This window comes from Geotrypetes seraphini, chromosome 3, assembly GCF_902459505.1.
Source record: "Geotrypetes seraphini chromosome 3, aGeoSer1.1, whole genome shotgun sequence".
NCBI classification, from domain to species: Eukaryota; Metazoa; Chordata; class Amphibia; order Gymnophiona; family Dermophiidae; genus Geotrypetes; species Geotrypetes seraphini.
The window spans coordinates 314,309,966-314,333,223 of record NC_047086.1 but is presented as its reverse complement, the minus strand read 5'-3'; the positions used below and the strand labels follow the sequence as shown (position 1 = coordinate 314,333,223).

General features: G+C 42.5%; 1 protein-coding gene across 7 annotated transcripts in view; it reads right to left on the bottom strand.

The window, feature by feature from the left end:
* PAK5 (p21 (RAC1) activated kinase 5) overlaps positions 1-23,258 on the bottom strand; it is a 287,465-nt gene that overhangs the window by 238,699 nt on the left and 25,508 nt on the right. For 3 of the 7 annotated variants that reach the window (XM_033938815.1, XM_033938812.1, XM_033938811.1), the window contains exon 3: positions 8,247-8,416. The exons of the other annotated variants lie outside the window; for them this stretch is intronic. Coding sequence is in view for 1 of the 3 variants with exons in the window: in XM_033938811.1 (XP_033794702.1) it covers positions 8,247-8,277 (31 nt within the window). In the remaining 2 variants the exon portion in view is untranslated. The remainder of the gene's footprint in view (positions 1-8,246; positions 8,417-23,258) is intronic. 7 annotated transcript variants of the gene reach the window in all.

The window sequence follows — 23,258 nt, the reverse complement described above, 5'->3', positions numbered from 1 at the left end:
CAATATTCCATGCTACCGATCCAGGGCAAGCAGTGGTTTTCCCCATGTCTTTCTCAATAACAGACTATGGACTTTTCCTCCAGGAAATTGTCCAAATCTTTCTTAAAACCAGCTATGCTATCCGCTCTTACTACAACCTCAGGCAATGTGTTCCAGAGCTTAACTATTCTCTGAGTGAAAAAAATTTTCATTCTATTGGTTTTAGAAACACTTCCCTGTAACTTCATCGAGTGTCCCCTAATCTTTGTAATTTTTGACGAAGTGAAAAATCGATCCACTTGTACCCATTCTATTCCACTCAGGATTTTGTAGACTTCAATCATATCTTCCCTCAGCCGTCTCTTTTCCAACCTGACCATTTTAGTCTTTCCTCATACAAGAGGAGTTTCACTTTCTTGAGGTGACGGGACAAAAGCGCGCGAGACAAATGCACACTGACAAACGAGCGCCAACAATTCAGAGCAAGACTTCAGCGTGCTGCAGGAAAACCTTCTTTTAAAGGGCTCCAACGTGGGTGTGTGGGGGGAACCCCCCCACTCTACTTAATAGGGATCGTGCTGTCTCACGCTGCTGTGTTGGGGGGTGTAACCCCCCACATTATACTGAAAACTTAACTTTTTCCATAAAAAATAGGGAAAAAGTTTAGTTTCCAGTATAATGTGGGGTTACAACCCCCCAAAATCCCCCCAACGCCAGCGTGATCCCTATTAAGTAAAGTGGGGGGGGTTCCCCACCAACACCCCCATTGGAGCCCTTTAAAAGAAGGTTTTCCTGCAGCACGCTGAAGTCTTGTGCTCAATTGTCGGCGCTCGTTTGTCGGGGCACGTTTGTCTCGTGCGCTTAAGACTATGAACCATTTCTTGATATAAGGAAACCAGAACTGAATGCAATACTCCAGATGAGGTCACACTATGGAGCAATACAGGTGCATTATAATATTCTTAGTCTTGTTAAACATCCATTTTTTAATAATTCATAGCATCCCATTTGCTTTTTTGGCTGCCGCCACACATTGGGCAGAAGGTTTCATCGTATTATCTACAATGACACCCAAATACTTTTCTTGAGTGCTAACCCCAAGGTGGACCCTAGCATCCAGTAACTGTGATTCGGGTTATTCTTCCCAATGTGCATCACTTTGCATTTGTCTACATTAAATCTCATCTGCCACTTGATGCTCAGTCTTCCAATTTCCTATGGTCTGGCTGCAATTTTTCATAATCTGCATGTGTTTTAACAAACTTTGAAAAGTTTAGTGCCATCTGCAAATTTAATCACCTTACTCGTCGTTCCAATTTCCAGATCATTTATAAATAAGTTAAATAGAACCAGTCCCAGTACAGACCCCAGCGGCACTCGACTGTTTACTCTTCTCTATTGAGAAAAATGACCATTTAACCCTGCCCTCTGTTTTCTATCCCATAACCAATTCCTAATCCACAACTGAACTTTGCCACCTATCCTATGACTCTTTAATTTTCTCAGGAGCCTCTCATGAGGAACTTTATCAAAAGCTTTCTGAAAATCTAAATACACTATATCAACCGGCTTATCTTTATTCACATCTTCAAAGAAGCCAAGCAAATTGGTGAGGCAAGATCTCTCTTGGCCGATCCCATGCTGACTCCATCTCATTAAATCATATTTGTCTATGTGTTCCACAATTTTATTTTTTATAATTGTGTTCCACAATTTTATTTTTTATAATTGTGTTCCACAATTTTGCCCGGCACTGAAGTGAAGCTTACCGGTTTGTAATTTCCCGGATCTTCTCTGGAACCCTTTTTAAAAATCAGAGTGACATTGGCCACCTTCCAATCTTCATGTAAATAAAGACCTGAATGGTCCATCCTGTCTGCCCAACCATACATGCTCCATAAATGAATCATTTAATTTAAATGGTCCTTTTTCTTAGATCTGGGCCAGAAACCCAGAGCCCTGCCCAGTATTGTGCTTAGGCTCTAACTACTGGAGTTTATAATTGTTTCCACCATTTTCTCAGCACTGAAGTGAGGCTTACCGGTCTGAAATTTCCCAGATCTCCCCTGGAGTCCTTTTTAAAAATCGGCGTAACATTGGCCACCCTCCTATATTCAGGTACTACAAACAATTTTAGCGACAGGTTACAGATCACTAACAGCAGGTCAGCAATTTCATGTTTGAGTTCTTTTAGTACCCTGGGATGTATACCATCTGGTCCAGGTGATTTATCACTTTTTAACTTGTTGATTTGTCTTAGTACATATTCCAGATTCACCGAGATTTCTTTCAGTTCCTCTGCATTATAACCCTTGAAAACCATTTCCAGTTCAGGTAGATCTCTTACATCTTCTTCCATAATGATCAAAGCAAAAAAATTCATTCAGTGTCTCTGCTATGGTCTTATTCTCCCTGAGTGCTCCTTGATCATCCAACGGTCCCACAGATTCTCTCACAGGTTTTTGCTTCTGATGTACCTAAGAAAATTGTTATGAGTTTTGCCTCTTTTGCAAGTTTCTCTTCATATTCTTTCTTAGCTGTCTTTATCAATGTGTGAGAGCAGGAGAAGCGAGGGAAAGCGAAGAAGAGGCAGTGTGTGAGAGAAAGGAGAGGCAAGGAAAGCGAAGGAAAGCAGAAGGGAGCAGGAGCAGGAGAAAACAGTTTCAGGGCAACGGCGAGAGTAGCTCCGCCCACCCCCACCGCTCAGCAAAGATCAGCCGGGCTCCTTTATAAGAAGAGTCGAGCCAACGGCAGAGACAGCGTGTAAGAGCAGGAGAAGCAAGGGAAAGCGAAGGAGAGGCAGCGTGTGAGAGAAAGGAGAGGCAAGGAAAGCGAAGGAGAGCAGAAGGGAGCAGGAGCAGGAGAAAACAGTTTTGGGGCAGCGGCAAGAGTAGCTCTGCCCACCCCCACCGCGTCAGCAAAGATCAGCCGGGCTCCTCCATAAGAAGAGTCAAGCCTTAGCGAGAGCGCCTTTGCGAAGAAGCCTTAAGAAGGAGCCAGGAAGCTAGGCCGACTAACAGAGAGCCCCAAATTAAGGATAGCATAGTGCAACACCTGGAAAATCACAACCTGATGAGAGTTAATCAACACGGCTTCAGGAAGGAGAAGTCATGTTTGACAAATTTACTTCAATTTTTTGAGAAGGTAAACAAACAAATTGATAACGGAGAACCAGTGGATATAATATACTTGGACTTCCAGAAAGCGTTTGACAAGGTTCCACACGCAAGGCTTCTGAGGAAACTACAAAGCCATGAAATAGAGGGGGATATACTAAGATGGATAGGCAAATGGCTGGAAAACAGAGTGCAGAGGCATAAATGGGAAGTTCTCAGACTGGGAGAGGGTTACAAGTGGTGTACCCCAGGGTTCAGTTCTTGGGCCCATCTTATTCACTATCTTCATAAATGACCTTGAAGAAGGAACATCAAGTAATATAATCAAGTTTGCAGATGACACAAAACTATGTCGGGCAGTTGGGTCACAAAAGGACAGCGAAGAACTCCAGAGAGATTTGAACCAGCTTGAGAAATGGGCGGAAAAGTGGTAGATGAAGTTTAATATAGAAAAATGCAAAGTGATGCACCTGGGTAGAAAAAAACAAGGAACATAAATACAAAATGTTAGGAGCCACATTGGGCAAGAGTGAACAAGAAAAGGACCTGGGGGTGCTGATAGACAGGACCCTGAAGCCGTTGGCTCAATGCGCAGCGGCGGCAAAGAAAGCAAACAGGATGTTGGGAATGATAAAGAAGGGAATCACGAGCAGATCAGCGAATGTCATAATGCCGCTTTACAGAGCAATGGTCAGACCGCACTTGGAATACTGTATCCAACACTGGTCTCCCTACCTAAAGAAGGATATAACACTGCTGGAGAGGGTGCAGAGACGAGCCACGAAGCTAGTAAAAGGTATGGAGAACTTGAGCTACCAGGAACGCCTCGGAAAACTGGGGTTGTTCACCCTCGAGAAGAGAAGACTGTGAGGGGATATGATAGACTTTTAAAATACTAAAAGAATTTGACAAAATAGAGCAAGAATCATCGTTATTCACGTTGTCAAATGTGTCTCGGACAAGAGGATATGGTCTGAAACTGAGGGGCAGCAGGCCCAGGACAAATGTCAGGAAGTACTGCTTCACACAGCGAGTGGTGGACGCTTGGAATGCTCTCCCGGAGGAGGTTGTGACGGAGACCACCATTCTAAATTTCAAGGGCAAGTTGGATGCGCACCTTCTTGCGAATCACATTGAGGGATACGGGTAAACATGGTAATAATCATTGAACACCTAGCTTAGCCTCCGCGTGTGCGGGTCGTCGGACTAGATGGACCTAAGGTCTGATCCGGTGAAGGCATTTCATATGTTCTTATGTTCTAATGCTTTGCATTTAACATGCCAGTGCTTATGTTTCTTCTTTTCTTCATTCGGATCCTTTTTTCATTCTTTAAAGACTGTTTTTTGGCTCTAATAGCCTCTTTCACTTCAACTTTTAACCATGCCAGTTCTCGTTTCCTCTTCTTTCAACCTGTGCTGTCCCTTCAGGCACTCTGGTCTTTATTCAGGGCCGTCCACAGGCCAGCGGTCATCTTCGTCTGCTAGACCACAATTCAGCGGTTCTTGATGTCAGCCATCCATGTGGAGTTGTAAGGCGGCTCCTGCAAAGAAGCAGTTCTGACACCAGGCCAGTGTCTTCCCCCCTCCCCCCTTCCCCACACATGGTCGGCTTTTCTAGCAGAATGGCAGGCCATTACCTCCAACTGCTGGGAGGTTCTCAGGGATGGCTACAAACTGGAGTTTCTCTGTCCTCTGACTGAGTATTTTCTGGATTTCCCAGCAGGCCGCTCCAAGAAGGCGATTTGGGTGCAAGTCACAGTCCGCTGATTACTCGATATTGCGGCCATAGAACTCGTTCCAGAGCGAGACTCTGGCTCTGAGAAATACTCGATATTCTTCATCGTTCCAAAGAAAGGCTCCAATGATTGGAGACCAATTCTGGACCTCAAGGCAATCAATGCGGCACTGACGATGCCTTGCTTTCACTTGGAGACAGTGCGCTCAGTGATAGCATCAGTGGAACCAGGGGAGTTTCTAGCCTCCTTGGATCTGGAGGCGTGTTTTTGCATTCCCATTTTTCCGGACCACCAGAAATATATGAGGTTTCACGTCTTGTGGCAACATTTCCAGTTTGCAGCGATGCCCTTTGGGTTTGCATCGACACCCAGGACCTTCACCAAAGTGATGGTGGTGGTGGCAAACCATCTTCACACCCTGGGTGTCCTGGTTCATCCATATCTGGACAATTGGTTGATCAGAGCACTCTCGCAGTCTGAGGGGCATCAAGCTCTTCATCAAGTGGTGCAGTTGCTGCAGCACTTGGCCTGGATGATCAACTTCAGGAAGAGGCATCTTGAGCAGACACAGGATTTGGAATACCTGGGAGTTTAATTTCACATGGAACAGAACAAAGTGTTCCTGCCTGTCTCCCATCAGAAGCTTCAACAGGTTATCAGGGTTCTTCTGGCCACTCAGGTCCCAACAGCATGGCAGTACCTCCAGGTTCTGGGGACCATGGTAGCAATGATCATTGTGATTCCTTGGGCCAGAGCCAATCTGCATCCATTGCATAATGCACAGCTTTCATGCTGGAATCCCCAGCGGGATCCGTTGCATGCACCCGTGATCTGGATAACTGTGGCAAGGAATAATCTTGCATGGCGGTTGCAACCCCTCTCGCTATCTGGGGGCCTTCCACTCTGGATCTTAGATTGGATGATTCTGTTTATGGATGCAAGTCTTAAAGACTGGGGAGTGATGTGTACAACCATCCCTGTTCAGGGCCATTGGGCACCCTCAGAGCGCAAGTGATCCATCAATCATCTTCTTCACCTCAAGAGTCATCTTCTCGAACAATGCCACGGTGGTGGCTTATGTCAATCGGCAATGAGGCACAAGGAGTCCCTTTCTGAGCGTGGAGGCTCAGCTTCTCTTCTGGTGGGTGGAGAAACATCTTGTGGCACTGTCAGCAGGCACGGGCAGGAGTGGACAATGTTCAAGCAGATTTTTCAGTTGTCAGACTCTAGATCCCTGAGTGTGGTCTGTGTCTCAATTGCATATTAGATCAGTGGGGGCATCCCACGTTCGATCACGAACCAGCAGCGAAAGCCTGGACATGCTGGTGCAGCCCTGGCCAAGGGAAGGTCTACCATATGTCTTCCCTCCATGGCTCATGATAGGGTGTTTGTTGAGATGGATAGCGGCCCACGGAGGTCCGGTGATCCTGGTCACACCTGAATGGCTGAGCGTCTGTGGTTTGCTGACTTGGTTCGGCTTCAACAGGATCAGGAATTCTGGCTATCTTGTTATTTTTGCCCTCTCATGCAGGGTCCAATCATGATGCAGGATCCAGATCGCTTTGGTCTTACGGCATGGCTCTTGAGCATGTGGCCTTGACTAGTCGGGCTATTCTTCGGCTGTGATTGACATGTTGCTACACAGCAAAAGGAAATCCACAGTGGCTGCCATTGGTCCCTCGGGTCCTGGAGTTCCTACAGAAGGGCCTAGCAGTAGCTTTGCTCCAGGTGCAGATTGCTGGTCTTTCATGTATGGGCCCTCCTCCTCTGAGTGGCGCCTTGGCAACTCATCTAGACATGGCTCGTTTTTTGTGGGACGCTCTGTGACTTAGGCCTTTGTTGTGACTTCTGTGTCCAACTTGGAATTATAACCTGATTCTCCATTCTTTGGCTCATCTGCCATATGAGCCTCTGGAGTAGGTGGCCCTTATGGATCTCGCAATCAAGACAGTCTTCCTGGTGGCTCTTACCTCAACCCATGGGGTTTTGGAGTTTCAGGCTCTTTCCTGCCAGGATCCTTTTCTGTGTATTATGGATGCCAGTGTGATGCTGCAAACTGTTCCTTCCTTTCTTCCCAAAGTGGTTTCCATTTTCCATGTGAATCAGGAAGTCTGCCTTCCTGCTTTTGCTTCCTCTGGTTCGAGGGAGCAGGACCGGGTGTTATGGTCCTTGGGCGTGCGCAGGATCTTGTTGCGGTACCTGGAAGTCACTAGTGAATTTTGCCTCTCTTATCACTTGTTTGTTCTTGCAGGTCCTGCCTGCAAAGGTTGGCCAGCTTCTAAGGCCACCATTTCCAGGTGGATCTGTTTGGTCATTTCCATAGCTTATGTGGCAGCTGGAAAGAAACACCCCTCTTGTGCTGCAGGCTCATTCTACCAGAGGTGTTTTGTTCTCTTGGGCACAGTTGTCGGCTGTTTCTCTGGAAGAGATTTGCAGGGCTGCTACCTGATCCTCCTATTGCACCAGGAGCTCTACTTCCACCTACAGTTAGTACCTAAGCAGGCAAGAGCTCCAGCGACAGCATGTGAAGTTAGGACAACAAATGGGAAACACAGTAAAACCTTAGATTGCAAGTAACGTGGTATGCAAGTGTTTTGCAAGACAAGCAAAACATTTTATTACATTTTAACTTGATATACAAGCAAAGTCTTGCAATACAAGTACATACAGTATTTTGTATTAAAGTTTTTGGGTTGTGGAGTTTCCATTATTTCTTATGGGGAAATTCGCTTTGATATACGAGTGTTTTGGATTACAAGCATGTTTTCAGAACAAATTATGCTCACAAACCAAGGTTTTACTGTATCCCAAACCAATCAACTGTTCTGCTTAAACGTAATAAAATTTGAACACTCAGTGAACAGGTAACAGCTAACAGTAGCATCAAAGGAGTCCAGGGAGTACCCCTGTAGATACTATAAACATAGACTTCTTTCTTTAAATTGTAAGGGGGAGAGCAGGAGTTTTGCGAAGTCCTTACCTCACAGCTGGAGTCAGGGAAGACCAGACAGACTGATTGCCAAGTTTTGTAGCAGACATGACAGAGTGACTTCATCAGCTCTATTCCCAGCTCCTGGTATTTCCACATGAACATGCCCATAATTGGTGGGACAAAGCAGGATCCTTGTGGAGATTCTTTCATCCAGATGGAGTTGGAGAGGACCAGAGAGACCCCCAAGAAATTGTCTGCTAAGTCCAGTAGCATACATGACAGAATGATATCATTAGCTCTATCCCCAGCTCCCAATATTTCAACAAGAGCTTGTTTAAATGTGCAACCATTGGGGAATTCCCAAAAGGGCACGACAGGCTCTTTTGGAGGCCTTTTTGAACACCTTAAGAGCATTTTTGGAGCTTACTAGTTTGTAATATACTTTATTCCAGTCTCTTTGTGAATGAAGAATTAAGTTCTTACCTCGATAATCCTCTTTCCTGTAGAATAGCATACGATTCCTTACGGATGGGTTAAGCACCTCAATTCATGAGTTGCTGGCAGAAGACATCAATCACTTTCTTCTCTCTGCTCCCTTGTCTCTTTGGGCAGCACCCCCTCTCCTCATTCCATACCAAAGCAAGTGATAACCCCTAAGAGAGGAAATGAAAACAAGGTGGAGTCAGGGACCTCCCCGATCCAGATAATTTAAATCTGCTCTGCAATAGTAAATAAGAGTAAATAAACAACTACCCATCAGGGCAACAAAAATGATGGCAATAACACAAGAAACCCATCTACTTGTGTGCAACTGACACTAACACTTGTACAGCTCATAGCATGGCAAACCATACTGACATGAATTTTGGTTCTAACATGTCGCCTCTTCAAAAGGTTTTTCTTCTCTTACTTGGCTACCACAAACCAAGTCGCTGCATACTCTTTTAAATCTACAAGCCTCCACAGGTATAACAGACATCTAACAGGGCAGGGCATAAGGAATTGTAAGCGGTACTACAGGAAAGAGGATTAGGTAAGAACCTAATCCTTCCTTCCTGTGCAAAGAGTATATGATTCCTTACAGATGAGATGTACTAGAGCAGTCCCTTGAGTCTAGAGTGGGACAGATGAGCCTTTGACCAGCACAGAGGACCTGAAGGCTGAATCTGTTCATGCTGCCACATCCACTCTGTAAAATTTCATAAAGGTATGAAGGGTAGACCATGTGGCTGCCCTACAAATTTCAATGGGTGGCACTGCCCTAGACTCTGTCCAGGAAGATGCCACACTTTTGGTAGAGTGAGCTTTCACGGCAAATTGTGGCTGCTTTCCACAGTCAATATACGCCAAGGAAATAGCCTTGTAGATCCATCATGAAATAGAAGCTTTAGAGGCTAGTCTGCCCCAATGGTTCACACTAGTTAAGACAAATAGGTGATCCAACAGGCGGAACTCATTTGTCGCCTCAAGATAATGAAGGAAAACTCCCCTAACATCCAGTAACTTCAATACTTTGTCATGTTTCCTCTTGCCTGTGAGCTGGAAAGCAGAAAGCTGAACTTCCTAGTTGACATGAAAAGCCGAAACTACCTTCAGGAGAAAGGAAGGCATAATGCGTAAAGACACTCCTGCTTCTGTGAATCTGAGGAAAGGCTCTCTGCAGGATAATGCTTGCAGTTCTGACACCCTCCTCACCAAAGTGAATGCGACAAAAAAAAAAATTGTCTTCATGAAACAGTATCAGAAATAAGCACATTTAACAACATTTCAGACCAATCATATAACAAAAATGTGATGTCAATACAATACAAAAACAAGAGAGACTGTGTAGAAGGATGTTCTTGATGCAGGCTTTATCAAAAATTAGATCAATAACAATCCACATGCGTCTTGAATGAGAAGGACACATGGTCCGTGTTTCAGGAAACATGTCTTCTTCAACGGAATGTTGGTATAAATGTATATAAATGTAAGAATGAAGAGTTTCCAAAAGAGGTGCATTTGTGAGAAAGTGAAGTATTGTGGTTTTAATTTGTAGTCCGAGTGGTGTCTGTGAATTTGCTGATACAGGTTGACTACCCCAAAATGAATGTGACTAAAAAAAATTGTCTTTATGAAACAGTATCAGAAATAAGCACATTTAACAGCATTTGAGACCAATCATATAACAAAAATATGATGTCAGTACAATACAAACAATACCATAATAGCATAGAAGAACATTCAAATAGCAGAGATAAAATATGATTTCAGCATGATATTAATGTAACACCTAATAAGCACATATTAAACATTTGAATAACATAGATATGATGCTAATGCTTTTCCTACAATACAGCTTACTATGTAGTCAAGAAGCCAAGTATATATATATATGAAAAATATGGATAATACAGAATCAGTTAGAATAAATAGATGGGTGGCTAAACTGATTGATGCGTTGGGAGAAGAGGGCATGTGTATGAGTGTGTGTGTGTGTGGTTTGTAAAGCAATAAAATATTAAGAACATAAGAATTGCCGCTGCTGGGTCAGACCAGTGGTCCATTGTGCCCAGCAGTCCGCTCACACAGCGGCCCACAGGTCAGTAAACATTTAGGGGTCCTTTTATTAAGATGCGCTAACCAAATGCTACGGTGCACAAAGGATATAATGGATGCCTTAACATTTAGTGCGTGCTAAATCGGTTAGTGCACCTTAATAAAAGGACCCCTTAGATAAGTCAGTTTTTCTCCTCCATCTAAACTGTAGGGCAGGGGTGTCCAACCTTTTGGCTTCCCTGGGCCGCATTGGCCGAAAAAAGTGTTTCTGGGGCTGCACAAATGTGCAAACGCTGCAGCAAGACAGAGGAGGGAGCCGGCAAGACGGTAAACACCCGGGCAGCAGAGGAAAACACTGCATCGCCCTCGACCGGGGCCACACAAAATCCTTCACGGGGCCGCATGCGGCCCTCGGGCCGCAGGTTGGACACCCCTGCTGGAGGGGTTAATTGAATATCACTGTATATAAATGTAGAAAAAGAGTTTATTTCAAAACTTATTATGCATATTTTATTGCTGTCCACAGAGACACAACATAAAATGTTTCTTTGGAGCTAGAAGTCTCTGTGCTAAATATTGCTTGTATAAATAGCTTTGGAATACACTGAGTTGTGAAAGCAATTTAATTTATGTCAGATTTCGTTTAAAACTATCAAACACTGAACTTATTGAAAATGACAGCTATTGCTAGAGACACAGAGGGCTCCTTTTATCAAGCCGCGCTAGCGGTTTAACACACGTTAAACCGCTGGCCACGCTAGCCACTACCATCTCCTCTTGAGCAGGCAATAGTTTCTCGCCAGCGCAGGGGTTAGCGCGTGATGAAAAGTCACGCGCATTAACCCCACTAGCGCGGCTTGATAAATGGAGCCCATAGTGAATTCTATCTAGCAAGACAAAAAGGAATCGTAATATCACCCCTACTGAAAATTAACAATATTAATTTGTGCTTTACTACTATTGGCTTCTAATTAAAAGAGATTTATGAGGCAGCTTAATAGTGGATCCTTTTGGTGTTTTATTTGGATTTATGTACCACTTTAATGAAGAAATTCATCCATCCAAGGCAGTGTACATTAAGAATAAATTGAACATAGGCAATAAGTGAAAGATAATTCTGTAACTGGGCATGTGCAGTTAAATGCACCATGCATAATCAAATGGTGACATAATTGGCACTTACCTGTCTAAGTGCACTGTGTGCTATTCTTTAAAGGAGCACTCAAGTGCTTTACCACATAACTACAAGGGGGCATACATATGTGTGGGGAATGGGCTTGTCTCCAATTTAGGTGTGTAACTTAAAGAATATTATAAAGTTTGCAGATTGCATGGTTTATGTAGGAATGCCCATCAATGCCTGCTAATTTAGGGTTACCATATGGCTCCAGAAAAAGGAGTGTAATACTAAATTATATTATCATACAAGATTAAAAAAAAGATTTTTATCCCATTTCGAGACTTAATACATTCAATGTGTGTACAGTGCTCAGTGCCCTCACTTCCTGCATATGAATCACAAGAGAAAGCAACCAGGGACCATCATGGCACTATTACTGTCCCTGACCTTCCAGTTCGCCTTAAAGCCACCCACCCCACCCACCCCCTTTGCCCTCTTCAACCCCACACCGGTGCTGTGCTATAAACAAAATAAATAAAAAAGGTTGGATATGGCAGTGGAAGGAAAGGTCGACTTCTATGAAAAAAACAACTCCACTTGAATAGCTGCTCTGGCACAGCACAGAAAATCAATCTTTAATGGAGGAAAAAGCCTCAGATATGAAGAGAGCAATCACAATAGCTCAACTTCTTAAACATCACTGGCTCAAAAAACCTCCAGAACGCTATGGAAAATAGTTTTAGATGGTTGCAACTGAAGCATGCCATTCAGGCGGGGTTCCCTGACTGGATAAACCTTAATAATCAATATAGTATGGAATTCTTATGCTTTCATGTAGACTTCTTGAGTCACCAGGCCGCCCAGTGGTATAAATTGCTGACTGGATTTATTAAAAAGAAACCAAACACTGGTCTGAGAGACATTTGGAGCATTGAGATTAAGCATCAAATTACTGCATCTCAATGGCCACGAATTTGGTCTTGGAGGATGAGATGTACAGTGTCGGCATCTATGAGACAAACTTGGTTTTTTCTGTTATATAGAGCATTATGGACCCATGTTCAGTTACAAAAATTGGATAGCTCTAAGTCTAATAAATGTTGGCACTCTCATCTCGAAGCAGGGTCTTTAGATCATTTATTATTCTATTGTCCATTTATTATGAATTTTTGGAAATCAATTTGGGACCAAATTAATTGTTTATTGGACAACATATGATACTGTGCTGTTTGGTATGGCAATGAGAGCAAAAAGTCAGATTTCTACAAATAATTACAAATTATTACTCATAATGACTGGTGTTGCCATTCAACAAATTACTGTACGTATAATTGGAAAAACTGGAGTAGATTAAATTATAATTTCTGGTGGAATTCCTTATGTCATGATTATAAAATGGAGAGATTTATTGCAATACAGCGGGGATGTTTCAGGAAATTTCAAGATGTGTGGGAGCCATTAACAAAGTATTGTACTGATTAGATGACATTGTTTCCCTTAAATTTACAAGTTCAATGGTGAGGGGGGAGGGGGGTAATTTTACTATTACATATTGTACAAGATATTTGATTATATGATAGGAAAGGGTGGGAAGGGTGGGTGATAAGAGCATATTATTTGTACCATTGATGATTATTAAGTGATATATTTATTGTTAATTTGTTTGGACATATTGTCACACTTATTGTAAGTCTGAAAATGAATAAAGAATTAAAAAAAAAAAAGAAGAAGTTGAGATATTGTGATTGCTCTCTTCATATCTGAGACTTTTTCCTGCATTAAAGATTGATTTTCTATGCTGTGCCAGAGCAGCTATTCAAATGAAGTTGTTTTTTCATAGAAGTTGAGTTTTCTTCCTCCATTCCTTTTGTTGAAAGTTAGTGGAAGGAAAGGTACAGCGGTTGAAGATGTATGGTAAGCACAGAGAAAGAAGAAAACATCAAATAGGCAGGAGACCCTGGTGACAAGTTAACAGAAGACAAACAGAAACCAGAGCCTAGGACCAACATGATTTGAATAATAAAAATGACCAGACAACAAAAGATAGAAAAAACTAACTTTATTTTCTATTTTGTGATTACAATATGTCAGAATTGAAATGTGTATCCTGCTAAAGCTGGTGTTAGACAGCGAGCATGAGGGAGGATCTAACAGACAGAGGAAAAGTCTTTCTTTCCCACTATCTACCATCTCTCTCTCTCTCTCTCTTTCCCCCTGCTTTGTGCCCTGGGTCAAACCTCTCTATTCCCTTCTATGCAGCATCTCTTCCTGTCCTCCACCCTATGTCCAACATTTCTCCTCTCTTCTCCATGCATGTCTCCCTCCCCTCAACCATATGCAGGATTTCTCCCGCTCACACCTTTCTACCTCTTTGTTGCATCTCTCCCTTCCTCTCTTCTATCCCATGTCCAACAATTCTTCCTCTCTTCCTCTAAGGGCAGCAGCTTTCAGTCCCTCCCTCCTATCCCCCTGTTGTGGAAGTTTTCTGTCCCTCCCATCCCTCTATGCAGCACTTCCCGACCAACCCCCCCCCCCCCCTAAGATCTGACTTACTGTCTGGTCTCCTAATGCAACAGCAGCAGACAGTTAGCAGTTGCAGGCTCTGAACAGGCTGTTCGAGGCCTGCCCCACCAGGGTTTCCCTCTTCCGCATCATCAGTGATGTCATCAGTAAAGCAGCAGAGGGAAGCCCTGGCTGGAGGCCATGAACAGCCTTTTCAGAGCCTGCGTCTACTAGTCATCCACCACTGCAGCTGCTGCTGCTTTAGGAGGCCCTGGTGTTAGGCCTCACGGGGGGGGGAGAGCTGTTCACTGAATCAGTGAGTCCGATTTTGGAGGGGAAACAAATCAATTCACCAAAGTGAATCAGTGAATCGATTCGAATGTACCTTATTTTCCAAAGGTCACAGTGTAAACAGCTGTCAGGCAAGCGAGCCATCAACTCAACTGCACCTGTGGTTGCAGCAAGTCACAAATCATATGCTTTAGCAAAGAAACTCCAGTGTTCACTCCCATATCTAAGGTTTAACTGTTGATCCCCATCAGGGCCAGCTGTTTTCTTACAATCTTCAACTCTGGTACCCCACACCACTAGACAGCCAGGGCCATATTCTACATATGATTCCTAAAACATCAGTGCCAAAAATGACAGCACTTAATGTGATTCTGTAAAACACCTCTGAAATTTATAGAATTATGCATAGAATCTGTGCTCATGCCTAACATTTAGGTGCAGCAAAGAAGACAGTAGGAACGGACAATGAACAATCTACCAGAGCCAGCAGGGTAAAACCAAACTTTCTTTATTTCAATCCAGGATGTATAGTAATAAAGACCCGACATAGTACTATATTTTGGCAAACAGCTTTACAGTTTTCTCCTGGACGTGCTTGGATTTGTAGATCTGCAAAAGTATTGGCTTTTTCTGTGAAGCCTGATATATAATGGCCCCTGATGCAGGCGTTTGTGTTCGCTGAAACACAGTACTATGTTGGGTCCCTATTACTGTACGTCCTGGACTGAAATAAAGAAGGCTTGATTTTACATACATATATATATCTCATCATGGTGCTTCTATTTTTGTCTGTTAAGCTTCATTCTCACCCTGGAGAAATTGTTCTTTATACCTTGGACTGCAAAAGAACCTTGGTTTTCTCGTACAAACAACTATGCTCTACAGAACCTCTTCTCTCTGGTTCATCCCTTTCATTTCTCAAGGGTTAATTCTACCTATTCCTCAAGATCTATTTCCTCAAACTTTACAATATGTATCTCTTTTGCCATATTTGGGCTATACTCCAACTTGGAGCGTTTCTGCTATAATGTAAGCTCTCCCCCATTCCGACCTCAGTTGCATTCTTACATTCCTCTCCTATAGGTACATTTTACAATGCAGCTACTTGGTCCTCAGTCTACTTATTTGTGCACCTCTCCTGTCTGGAACCTTTTCCATAAGGGAGGTTCACTTCAACCAAGTTTTCTACAAAATTTCTTTACTTCTGTGGCCAACTCTCCCTCCATCCTGTTCCAATAAGCTAGGGAATCCCATATGTGAGAATATGCTTCCTTCTTGTCCTAGGATAAAGCACCGTTACTTACCGTAACAGGTGTTATCGAGTGACAGCAGGCAGATTTTCTCACAACCCACCTACCTCCCCTGGTTGACTTCTTAGCTTGCTTATGGAACTGAGGTACAATGATCGAGTGTCAGATGGGAAGGCATTCACACATGCGCGGTACGGGCAGTCGTGAAGTTTCTTAAAACTTAAAGTGACAATACACTTTTCATGCTGTCCGTACTGGGCTCCGTGGATGACATCCCCTATATGTGAGAGTATTTGCCTGCTGTAAATACCTGTTAAGGTAAATAACTGCTATTAGTGACAATTATTACCTGTTAATTGTCAATTTTCAGCACTGATTGGCTTGTTAAACAATTAAGTTGTATGCACACCTTTGGTTGCACTATACAGAATCTGTCCCCTAGTGCATAACTTCCTTTGAACATTGCGCCGATTACAGATTCTGTATATAGGCATACAGTGCAAAGTCTTTACTCCCTGTATGAACTGCCGACACCAGATCATTTTCATTTTGTCTTTCAGGTGACCTTCACTATCTTCTGAAATCCTAGCACATATGAGTAGGCTGAGATATGAGCCTTCCTGTAAATATCACTGTGCTTGAGCAATATGCAGCTTATGACAGCACAGCACAGTACATGTATACATAGGCTGTCAAAGGCACATAAGAGGCATGTCTATAAGTGGTTGCTTCCATAGGTGGTCAGTAACACAGTTGTTTAGGGAGACTCCAGTGGGCTCGGCCTGAATCTATAGTCATCTGGCAACATGCAAAAATAAAGGTCAGCAAAATATATGTATCAAATGCCAAAGAATAAAGTAGCAAGACAATTAAACAGTGTAAACTTCAATTGATATACAGTGGTACCTCGGTTTATGAGTGCACCGGTTTGCGAGTGTTTTGCAAGACGAGCAAAACATTCGCAAAATTGGTGCCTCGGAAACTGAGCGCGCTTCGATTTGCGAGCACCCCCCCTCCCCCGCGAACCGGCACCCCCCCGCCGCCATCGGGCACCACCCGCCGCCATCGGGCCCCCCCCCCGCCGCGACCTAAGGTCCTCCCAACCCACCCGAACCCTCTTCTTACTTTGCTGTAGCCTCCGCAGCGGCACCGGCACCAGCATGTCCTGTGCGTGGTGCCGGTGCATGAAGATCTGCTTCCTGTGCTGGGCCTTGAGCATGTGCGCATGCTCAAGGCCTGAGAGTTCACGTCGAACGTGAACTCTCACGTTGAACGTGAACTCTCAAGGCCCAGCACAGGAAGCAGATCTATATATATCTATAGCTCTCATAGGCAATTGAATTAAAGCAGATTGAAAAAAATGTTCATAGATGATGCCTCCAGAGGCTTGAAGCCAGTCTGCCTCTCTTTTCTCTTACAAATCCCACTTGCCCTCAACCAACACACCTATGAAAATAATTCATCTGTATTTAAAGATTTCTCAGGAGGCAATTAGATCCATTTTCAAAACACTAAGACATCCACAAAAATGTCATAAATCGGCACTTGGACATTTTTTTTGCCAAAATGTCCAAGTGCCAATTTTCAAAACCATTTTTCTGGACATCCTGTGAGGCGTCCTAGCCACTGTGCATCCAAAATTAAAAGGGGCGTGTTCTGGGTGGGCTTAGACTCGAGATGTCATGTGATAATAATTGAACCCTTCCCAAGACGTCCGGGCCAGAACTTAGATGTTCTGAGCTAGACCTGTTTTAGCGGGCCAGAACTTAGATGTTCTGAGCTAGACCTGTTTTAGCGTCTAAGGTACACAAACTGATTAGATCACCACTGGAAGGATTAAGTTATGACCCCCCTCCTACCCCACAAAAATCTGAATGAAACAGTACATACTTTTCTCTAGAACATCAGTATCTAGTATGTGAAATCATAGTAGAGTTTCACAAAGGTGTCTAAAGTAGCCTGATCAGTGGGCTAGTGAGCCATAGAGAGAGGACCCAGGCCCTTAAGCCACTCTAACCACTACATTTATGGTAGAAATTGTGAGGTGACCAAAACCCTACTATACTGCTATATAGGTGTCACCTGCAGCCATAAGGGCTATTGGGGTAGTAGACAGGTGGGTATAGTAGGTTTTGGAGGGCTCACCATACATTATAAGGGGGTTATGGTGAGATGTACTTCTGGCACCCTATATATGAAGTTTATAACAGTGCCTTCTAAGGTGCCCCACTGCTCTATTAGTATGTCTATGTGACCAGTCCATTACAATTCTGGCTCATCCCATGTCCAAATGGTTTTAATTTGCACGTTTTGAACTTGGACAATTTTATGGATGAAAATGGTGAATAAAGTTGGACATATTAAGGTTAGACATCCTGGTGGCCAAATAGGCAATTTTTAAAAATATATATATATTGGGACGTCAAGTGGTTTTGTCGGTTTCAAAATGGTTATTTCTCCATCTCCAACTTTGGATTTCTTGCGGGAAATGTCCAAAGTCAGACTTAGACGTCTTATCAAAAACATCCTTCCACATTTCATAATTTAAACCATAATACAGCTAGTCGTCTTTTATCTAATGCATCATGTTATGATCATCTTATTCCTTTAATTCTTCAATATCATTGGCTCATTGGCTTCCAATTCAATTTTGTATTAAATTTAAAATTCTTATCCTGACTTTTAAATCAATACATTGAAATGGTCCTTCATATCCTTAATTACTTATTCGTCTTTATTGCCCAACAAGAGCTTTACGCTCTTTGAATGATCAATGCCTTTATATTCGTAGTCCCTCTTCATGTTCAATTCATTATGAACTTACCAGACAGAGAGCATTTTCTTGTCTCACACCATCTCTTTGGAATTCTCTTCCATCCCCAGTTCATCTTGAACTTACTTATTTAAGATTTAGAACTCTATTAAAAACACATCTTTTTCTCTATTGAATTGGATGTCTCCGATATGGTTAGGATTTACTAACACTGTAGCCTGCAATTTTATTTTTGAATAGTTTTTAATTTTATTTAAAAAAATGGGGGAAAGAGAAAAAAAATATTTTTCTCTTTTTCCTTTTTGGAACATAGTTATCGCTATTGCATGTTTTTTTGTTTTTTTTTTATTTATCGTTTTTCAATAACATATCAAGTATCCACTTGTACAGAAAGATAAAGTTAAGCAGAAAATAAAATACAATACAATACAAATGGTTATCTGCTTATATAGGTTATTTTGGCCCTGATTCTATAAAGGGCACCTAAGTCATAGGGTCTTAACAAACGATAATTGGTACTTAGGTGTCCAAAGGACGTAGATGCCACTTTGTAGACGCAGCCACAAATTCATGGACACCCGTGTTTAAAACTTACGCCTAACTCAACAGGCATGGGCGTGGAATGGGCGTGGTTTAGGCATTAACTAAATTTGGGCGTCCTTTGATTCATTTACATAACACTGAGCGACCTAGGGCATCATATGATGCCTATATTGTAGGTGAAAGCTTGTATAGGGATGTGTGACGCACAAATGGAAGAAATAAATAAATAAATAAAATATTATGACAAACTAAAATTATGTTGAAATTTTCATGTTGCCTCAGTAAGGCCAAAACACTATACATAAACTTTTGTAAAAACACACTCAGAACCATACCATACTATAATAGCATTAACTACCAGGCCTTGAAGAGCTACAAGCTGATGTGTGGAAAAAAAGCACAGTAAACATTATATCGGGCCCTAAAACATCAATATATTACCTAGAGAAGAAAAAAACAAATAGGACTTCAATACACAGTAGCATACCAAAGGGGGAGATGGGGTCTGCCCCGGATGCAGCTCATAGGAGGGTGCTCCAGTCCCCTACCCATGCTGCAGCTTGCAATCTTCGGGCCACCGGCAGCATCAGCTGAACGTGCTGCCTTCATCAGCCTGGAAGCTTTCCTTCTGTAGCGACAGGAAGTTGAAGCAGGGGGAAAGCTTCTGGGGCTGCCAAAGGCAGCGTGTTCAGCTGAGTAACGCTGCCAGCAGCCTGAAGATTGCAAGCAGCAGCCTGGAGGAGAAAGAGAGAGAGAGGTACCCAGCCCATGGGGGGAGAGGAGGGAGAAATGTTGCACCTATTTGGGGTAGGGAAGGGTAAAGGAGAAAGACACCAAATTGGGAGGAAGGAAGACCAAGAAAGGGAGAGGAGAGAGATGCCAGACCACAGAGAAGGGAGGGAAGAAAAGCAGAGAAGAGAGATGCCAAACAGGGAGGAGGGGAGACAGAGATTCCAGATCATGGAGTGGGATTGGGAGAGAAGGAAGGAAAGCAGAGGAGAGAGATGCCAGAGTATTGGGGGGGAAGGAGAGATGGAAGGAAAGGTGACAGAGATGCTAGACTATGGGGTGGGGTAATGGCATACCAAGGGCAGATACTGGATAGAAGGGGTAGAAAGAGAAACAGCAGATGCTGCATGGAAAGGAGAGAGAGGGGCTGATGGAAGGGAAGGGTAGATGCTGGATGAAAGGGGAGGGCAGATGTCAGATGGAAGAGAGAAAGTGAAGAGAATATGAGCAAAGCAGAAACAAAAGACAACAAAGGTATTTAATTTTTTTTTTTTTAGTTTATGGTTACTTTATTCTATACTGGGTGAGGGTGCATCTGTGTCTATGGAAAAGACATGGTTTTATTTTGGCATTTGACTGTGCTGGAGGAATCTGTGCTAGTAATCTGTTTTGTATTAATTAACAATATGTCTGGTACTAGATATGAATTAATATCACATCTTTCTTGGTAATAACTCAATGCAAGTTACATTCTAATATAGTAGGTATTTTGCTGTCTCCACTGTCTTCACTACCTGTGTTTCTTTTCTGACCACTCATTTCATGGTTATTGCTAAAAATATTTCTTTTATATAGACGAGGGGGTGTTAAATGATCGGCCCTGGGTATCAAATACACTAGATATGCCACCGCTGGGCTTCCTGAATCAGAGGTAATTCATAGGCACCACATGATCGGAAGAGCCATTGTGGCTTTCTAGAAAGCCATTTCTTGGTTTGACAACTGACTGAGCTCATTATGTGAGTATTTTCTTATCTTTGGGTCTTTTCAAATCACTTTCGCTGTAGTTGGTGGAATGAATTAGGTTTATTTCTTGAGACATTTCAGCCAGATACTGCAGACTATGAAAAGGTGATTGAGTAGGAATATCCAGTACCCTCTGCAGAGCACACAATAGGAAGATCATAAATGTGTGTTCCAATGGCATGGATAAGACTGATATCTTGGAAGAATCCAAGATTAAAATATGTTTATGTTTATTTTTAAAAAAACCTTTATATACAGCATAACTGCCTAAAAGGATCCAAGCGGTTTACAATATATATATTTCACATTCAATAAGAAAAGAACTCCATTTAAAAATAGAAAAGGAAAGCATAAAAGCAAAAGTTATTTTTTGTTTTTGTTTTTAAATTCATAAAATACTATAACAAGCAAAATCTTAATAATGACAATTCTAATAATAGGTAGGTACTAGGCAATGTGGTAATTGACACCATCTCCAGGTCTCTCATTTATGAGTCATAGTCACTGACTGGATGGGCCTATTCCATGTATGTTCTAGAGGCCAGCAATACTATTAAATGCGATGGATGTTGTTCTGAGAAGGGGGAAGCTTACCACAGCATTAAATGCTTGCATTTCCTGAATGCACAAATTGTATTCAGCACACACATACATGTTCTGAGGGCCTACAGAAAACAGGCAGATTTATATGCTCCCTGGGATTCCCTGAATTATAGAAGTATGAGTGCATCTCTGTATTTCAGCTATGTGCTGCTTTCCCAATAGACCAAGTAAACTGGAATGTCCCCTCTTTATAATTTCAAATAGGAATGTGTATGATGATAGTAAAATATTCTTTATTTTTTATTTCTTGTATAAGTGCCTGAAAGCTATCAAAGCTATCTAATATAATAAAGCCCTAAGCGCGCATGCGCACTCCCACCTGCGTGCTCCCATTTTCCGTGCGCTGTAGGGTACCGCAGGTAGGAGTGCGCATGCACGAGAATCCCCCGAGGCGGATGTCGGCCACGGCAGCTGTCGGTGGCTGCAGGCCGCGGCGGAAGATGGCTGAAGCCTAGCTGGAGGAGGACGAGGAGGAGCTGCGAGAGCTCCACAGAGGCAGGAAGTGAGGAGAGAGAGACAGAGACAGATGGATGAGAAGGACAGAGGGGCTACTAGGGGGACCAGGAGAGATGGTAGGAGATAGGGAGAGATAGACTTCAGGGAGTGTGGAGGGGGCAGGAAAGAGAGATGGTCTTGGAGAAGGATAGAGGGGGACAGGAAAGGGAAAGATGGGAAAATAGGTGAAACAGGGTCAGAGAGAGATGGTATTATATTAGGCAATAAATTTTTTTTACTATACTCAAATACATTTTTTAATGTGTTCTTAACTATCCTCCCCCCCCCCCCCCCCCCCGTTTTACTAAGCTACGGTAGAGGTTTCTACCATGGCCCAGAACTCTAAATGCTCTGACACTCAGAATTACTATGAGTGTCGGAGCATTTAGCACTTCAGGCTGCTTTAGAAACCTCTACTATGGCTTAGTAAAAAAGGGCCTAAATTTTACTTAAGTATTAAAGAAATACATGTATTTTTACTTTTACTTAAGTACTCTCAAGAACACTGTTTCAGTCCCTGGAGGGCCTATAGTCCAAGGTAAGAAGAATAAGCAAAAACTGGATAGACTGCTAAAAAGGATTTATTGGGCTTCTTCATTTGATAAAACAGTTTCCTGTGAAGGAATTCATGAAGGGACAAAAGTAACATTGTAAAATCTTATAATCTTAAGGAAAAATTCCTTGAGTGTCTGAGTGATGAGACCATGGTAAAAATAAAATTCTTCTAAAATTTACTCCAACTACCTGATCAGATCAGCATGAATTGCTCCAGTCTTCCACATTTATTTTTTGTGAATCACTGATAAGCATAGATTTAGAAAAGTTATTGCATTTTTCAGGCATAAGATGAAATCATGTGAGAGTGTAACAATGCCAGATGTACTCAGAAACTATTTTGGAGCAGATCCAGTGTGTTTTCTCACCCACTTATGCAATTTTGGGCAGTGTAGCATCATTTCTTCCCAATAGCACAAAGTTGCAAATACAAAGTTGCAAAATTTGACTATCCTGGTCACAAAAGAAAAAGTTGTTGTTGTTTGTTTTTTTTTTTTGGGGGGGGGTTTATAACACTTTTAATTGTACAAACCTACCTATTTAAACGTGAAAACACTGAATTCTCAACTTTTCATTCTTATAAAAGTCATAAAAAGCAACTTATGAATCACATATGTATTTATATTGAAATTATACAAAATGACCACAGATTTAGAAGTGAGTAGGTTTTTTTTAGATTTGTGGACATCCTTGTCCTCCTTGAAACAGACCAGAACCTCACCAACCTCCACGAGAACATTACATCTTGCATAATGAGACTCCACTCCTGGTCCCTCTCAGTACAGATGAAACTAAATGAATCAAAAATAAAATTACTCTGGCTCGGCCCAAAGTTAGAACACCTGCCCACCATCTTCACACTACCCACAGGCGCTGCTCTGCACCTTGAGTTCTCAAGTAAGGTCCTTGGCATCACTATTGATTCTTCTCTCTCCCTCAACGACCACCTCAACTCCTTGGCAAAATCATGCTTTTTCAGCCTTCATATGCTGAGGAAAGTAAGATCCTACTTTCGCCAAAAACATTTTGCCGTCCTCGTCCAATCCATCATCCTCTCCATACTTCACTAC